This window comes from Falco peregrinus, chromosome 4 (assembly GCF_023634155.1).
Source record: "Falco peregrinus isolate bFalPer1 chromosome 4, bFalPer1.pri, whole genome shotgun sequence".
In the NCBI taxonomy this organism is placed as follows: domain Eukaryota; kingdom Metazoa; phylum Chordata; class Aves; order Falconiformes; family Falconidae; genus Falco; species Falco peregrinus.
The window spans coordinates 64805840-64811148 of NC_073724.1; the positions used below are offsets into that span (position 1 = coordinate 64805840).

The 5309-nt window shown below is 57.5% G+C and overlaps 1 protein-coding gene across 2 annotated transcripts; it reads left to right on the forward strand.

Annotated features, from left to right (window-relative positions):
* The first annotated feature begins 1108 nt into the window (after window positions 1–1108).
* Window positions 1109–5309, forward strand: LOC101916156 (G-protein coupled receptor 183-like). Of its 2 annotated transcripts, none has more exons than XM_055801207.1 (2): window positions 1109–1114; window positions 2056–5309. In XM_055801207.1, the coding sequence occupies exon 2, from the start codon at window positions 2090–2092 to the stop codon at window positions 3146–3148; it is 1059 nt and encodes a 352-aa protein (XP_055657182.1). In that variant the 5' UTR covers window positions 1109–1114; window positions 2056–2089; the 3' UTR covers window positions 3149–5309. The 2 variants fall into 2 exon arrangements, with proteins under 2 accessions (XP_055657182.1, XP_055657181.1); XM_055801206.1 differs by lacking the exon at window positions 1109–1114 and adding an exon at window positions 1122–1312.

A 5309-nucleotide genomic window follows, 5' to 3' on the forward strand; every position in this document is an offset into this window, starting at 1 on the left:
ATCCTCTTGGTCTCCAGTAAACAGCTGCCATGGGGAAGGCCATCTTGCCAGCCACCGGGCAGGCTGTGCTTCTGCAAACATTTTGGGAAGCGCTGGAGAGGAAAGTACTCTCGCCGTGCTGCAAGATGCAGTGGTTGCCCACAGCCCTCGCCCCATCTCCAGCAGCACTGTGCCATGGTCAGGGCTGCCATGCTCTTGGTGGCTCCCCAGCCATGCCACAGCCCTGCCGGCCACCCCACATGGGGCCACAGGGTAAATCAGAGCCGTCCACTGCCTGGCACCCTGCAGGAACAAAGCCTGTCCCGAGAGCTCCTGCTGGGACAAGGGGCTTTGCCCTACATTCACCACACAATGTATCATCCTAATAATGAAAATATTTTTCCACCAAGGGCAAATTGTCTTGTTCCACTCAGGTTAGCCTCTGCCTGAAGGAGCCCTGCCTGGTGGCCTCTGTGTGTGTACAAAAGGCGAACGTGGGCTTCGCCACAGCCTGGGGACCCATGCATGGTGTGGCTTGTGCTGGCCACCGGTGCAATCAGCTCCATGGTAAATTCGTCCCGACTATTGGAGAAGGTGTCATGGTGTGGCCATACGGGAAGGTGTATGCGCCCAGGGGTGAACTCTTTGGACCACACGTGAACCAGAGCTGAGGCTGTTTTCATTGTTCAGTTGCATTTTGCATCCTTGTAGAAATTTTCAGAGTAAAACCCAAAGCTGGCTCAGATGTCAGGAGCGATTGCTGCACAGGTACAGTCATTTATCTTCTCCAGCACAGCCACTACTGAGAGTAACCCCCGCTGCAGCAAAATGCCTCTCACACACCGAAAAAAAAACCAAAAAACCCAACACAAAACACCCAGAAAGAACCCACACTTTTACTAAACTCAAGAGAAAAAAAAAAGAAGAAAAAGAACACCCCCCCCCAGACCTCACGGTGCTTTTATAATGTGAGCGAATCCCGAGAGGCGCTCACACGGCCAGGGAGCCCCAGAGCCGGGTGCGGGCAAGGAGGCTCCGCGCCCACCGCCCCGCCAGCATCGGGCGGGGGGAGGAGGAGGAGGAGGAGGAGGAGGAGGAGGAGGAGGAGGCGGCGAGACGGCAACGCCGCTCCCAGGTAGGAGCCCGCGATTCCTCTTTCGTGCCTGTGCGCGTTAGTGCGCGCCCGAGCATCCCAGCCCCTCGGGGGTCCCCGCCGTCGGGGCGGGAGGCAGCGCGGTGCCCGGGACGCCCCGTCCCGCCCCGTCCCGCGGCTGCAGCGCGCCCGCGGAGCGGAGCCCGGCGGCGGGAGCGGCCCCGAGGGCGGCAGCGTGCGGTGAGCGGCGGAACGGGACGGGGCGGGCGGGACGGGGAGGACGGGACGGGGCGGCGGTGCGGGAGCTGCTGCAGCCCCGGGGCGGCCGGGCCCCGCTGTCCCGGGCCGGCGCGGGCCCAACGCGGGGCGAGCGGCAGGAGGGCGTGCGGGACGCGGGGCTTGGTGCCGGCGTGTTCCCCGCTCCCCGCTTGCGGCGGGCACAGGGAGCGGGGTTTCTGGGCGAGGCTGGGACTTCTCGCTTGGAATTTCTTCAGTTTTGTTGCCGCTCTGGTCGCAGCCCGAGGGTTGCAAAGATGCTCCTTGCTCCCCCTGCCCGCTGGTCCTGCCGGACTCCCCCCCAGCTTTCGGGGCATTTTCTCAATGAAGCTGCCCATTCCCCCCGCAGTGATGAATAAATGACATTGCTGCCACCAGATGGGTTTGGAACCTTGTTTTTCCCCTGCCAGCCCCCCCCCCCCCCCCCCCCCCCCCCCTCCTTTCTGGAATTGATTGGACTTAAAAAAAAAAAAAAAAAAAAAAAAAAAGAGGAGCTGGTGACAAGAGACGACAATGAGTCACAGCCTTTGGTGAGACGCTCGCACCGAAATCACAAGAGATGCGTTTTTCCAAATGACTCGATCTGTGTGCTGCCAGGGGGGTGGCAGGGAGCAGGGGACAGGCCTTTCGCTTTGTGAGGAGGGCTGGCCCTACAGGGGGTGTCAAGCTTGATAAACTGCAAATTTAATGTCTGTTCTTATTCCAAGGGAGAGGGCAAGAGCTCGTGAGGCACCACGGAAAATGGCTGTTGCAGAGGACATGTTCCCGCCCGCCAACCTCACCTCGGGGAACCAGAGCGGGTGCAACGTGCACAACCACCACTTCTCTGCCAAAGTCACCTTCTCCCTCTTCTACACTGCCCTGCTGGTGTTTGGTGCCTGCGGGAACATCCTGGCCCTCTGCATCACCTTCCAGCGCAGGAAGAAGAAACTCAACTCCACTGACCTCTACCTGGTGAACCTGGCCCTCTCTGACGCCCTCTTCACCCTGGCACTGCCGGGCAGGATTGCCTACTACGTCCTGGAGTTTGACTGGCCCTTTGGGGACTGGTTCTGCCGGGCCACAGCCTTCATTTTCTACATGAACACCTATGTGGGCATCTACTTCATGACCTGTGTAAGCGTGGACCGCTACATTGCTGTGGTGCGCACCAGGCACCCTGGCAGGATCCGGAAGATGAGCCGTGCCAGGGGTGTCTGTGTCCTCATCTGGTCCTTGGTGTTCCTGCAGACGGCACCGCTGCTTTTTCGGCCCATGACACGGAGGATGGGGGACAAGCTGACGTGCATGGAGTACTTCAACTTCGAGCAGATTCCCAAGCTGCCCTACCTGCTCCTGGGGGCCTGTGTGCTTGGCTTCTTCCTGCCCGTGGGCATCATCTTGGTGTGCTATGTGAGGATCAACCTCAAGCTCTGCCAGACAGCCAAGGAGAACCCACTGACAGTGAAGAACGGGCACCATCACCGGGCCTTCACTGTCATCCTGGTGGTGCTGCTGGCTGTCCTGCTCTGCTTCAGTCCCTACCACCTCAATATTGTCCAGTTCATGGTTAGGAAGATCCTCTACCAGCCATCCTGCCATGAGCAGCAAGCCTTCAAGATGTCTCTACAAGTCACTGTGGCATTCATGAACCTCAACTGTTGCATCGACCCCATCATCTACTTCTTTGCCTTCCGGGGCTACAAGCGGAGGTTGCTCCGCATCTTCAGGAACAGTGGCTCAATGGCCACCTCCTCCACTGCCAAGACCCCCTCTGAAAGCAACAGCAACAGCCAGCTGCCTGGCTCTGTCTCTGTGTAGCAGCACAACCCCCTCACCTTTTGCTCTGGCCTGCAGCTTACGGACCATACCCAAGGGTAGGAGCCGGAGCTGGGCTGCGGAGCAGGACCAGCACCTCTGACAAGCTTCATCACTCCTCTGCCTGGACCAGGGGCTCTTGCAAAGCCAGCCTGGCCAGGACACAGCCCTGCCTGGCTCCGCGTGCCTGGCTCTGTGCTCAGCACTGCTGGAGCCGCTGTCCTGGAGCAGAGAGGCTCCTTCCCATCCCAGCCCCAGAGGAGGCAGCTCGTGCAACCACTCCGGCTGACAAACACAGCTGGGCGTTTCCAGCACTGCACCATGCCACCCTTCCATGCCTGTCCTGCATTTCCTGAGGGGCCAGTGGCTGCTGGTAACCACCATGGCTGTCCCTGCCTCTGCCCCCTTCCCCTGTGCTGTCCTGGAGTGTTGGGGCGGCATCCTCGCAGGCCTGGGGGCAGCCGGCATGGAGCACACAGACTCAGGGCATTTCAGGAAAAGGCTGGGATGTTACTTCTGTGCAGAAAGTCACCTACAGCTCCTTCCCTACGCTGACAAACAGCAGCTCCACCCTCCCCCTGCCTACCATTTTGCTCTTGCACCCGGGCGCTGCACAGGATGAGCAGTCAGTGCAGGGTGTGTGGGAGCTGCCAGAAAAGCCCTTCCTCAAGGGAGCAAGGCAAGACTGCAAATTTGCAGAGCTTCAGCGAGTGCTGCTGCCTGTGTCTGCTGCTCAGGCGGCTGCTCCTTCCCCAGGGTGTCCTTCCTTGCACCTGACAGCACTGTGGTTGCCCTGGGACCCACAGCCAGGAAAGGGATGCCGGGGCTGGCCTGGCTTGAAACCTTCCCACCCCCCTTTAACTTGACTGGAGTGGAGGAAAGGGGACGAGGACTGAGGGTGGCCTTACGTGACCTTGACTGATCTTTGCTTGAACCCAGCACCCTGACAAGTCCAAGAGCCTTGATAAGGGCAGGTTACATGTGACTACGCCAGAGCAAGAGGAGCCCCGAGACATCAGGTTCCTGTCAGTGTTTGAGACTGTGTGATGAGGACAAAGTCTGCAGGAGCAAGGACCTCCTTGGCTCTTTTGTGAAATTACCGGACTACGATAGAAAAAACCCAAACATGTAGGATTCCACAGTTCTTGGGGTGGCTGGTATTCTCTTTGAGGCTGGAAGGGACAGCGACATGAAGAGGAAAAAAAGCAGCTTTATTTTGCTGAAAAGTAAACCTGAAGCAGTTTCATGAATGCACACTTTTGATTAATGCAAATCATTATTTAAGGTAATAACCTTTTTTATGTCTAGAAAGTTAGTAACAGTCACATGCAGCCCTTTATTGTTCTAAATGCACATGAATGAGCTCTTGGATGATGATGGTTTTCCTTACAGTGTGGGTAACTGTGGCATACCGGAAGCCGATGAAAAGGGATGCTTAAAATAATTCAGGTGGGGAAGAGACTCCAGTAGGTCCTTTCAGGAGGCTGAGCCCTCCTCAAACAGGTCTAACCTCAGTGCTGGCCTGCAGAGAGCCTGTGTTCTAAAAAGCATGTTACAATGGACAAGGAAGAGCTGGTATACAGTAATGCAAGGATATCAGTGGTCTGAACACCCTAAAGGAGCCTGGCTGGGCTGGTAGTTGCTGTACAGTTATGTGACCAACTTGTGAAAAGAAGTGTTGGCTGGAAGGGACCTCTCTGCATCGCCTCATCCAACAGCCTACTTTAAGCAGGACTGTGGCTGGCATGTCAGGCTGGCCATGGCTTCATCTAGCCAAGGCTTGGAAACTCCAGGCAAGGAGACTCCCTGCACCAAGGTGAGGGCTCCTGTGCTGCATCGCCCTTCAGATGGAAACATTTTCCCCACTGTCTAGTCTGAACCTCCCCATTCACAGCTGGTGGCGGTCACCCCTAACATCACCTACTCATGCTGAGAAGAGTTGGCTCTGTCACCTCTGTAACTTAAATTCCCACATGACTGTGGCGGGGCTGCCAGGAGACCAGCGGTACGCAGCTGTTGGTCCCAGCGAGCCTCCACGTGAACGCTGGAGCAAGGTCTGCAGCAGTGACCAACCCTCCTTGAGACCAAGGTGTGGAGATGTTTGGCCAGGCTGGAGCCTATGGCTGAGGCAAAGGCAAGTCCCTGACGAAGCCTTCTCAGGAAA

Bases quoted from the DNA above. Each gene is read 5' to 3' on its own strand.
- LOC101916156 (XM_055801207.1), top strand. From the start codon at position 2,090: ATGGCTGTTGCAGAGGACATGTTCCCGCCCGCCAACCTCACCTCGGGG.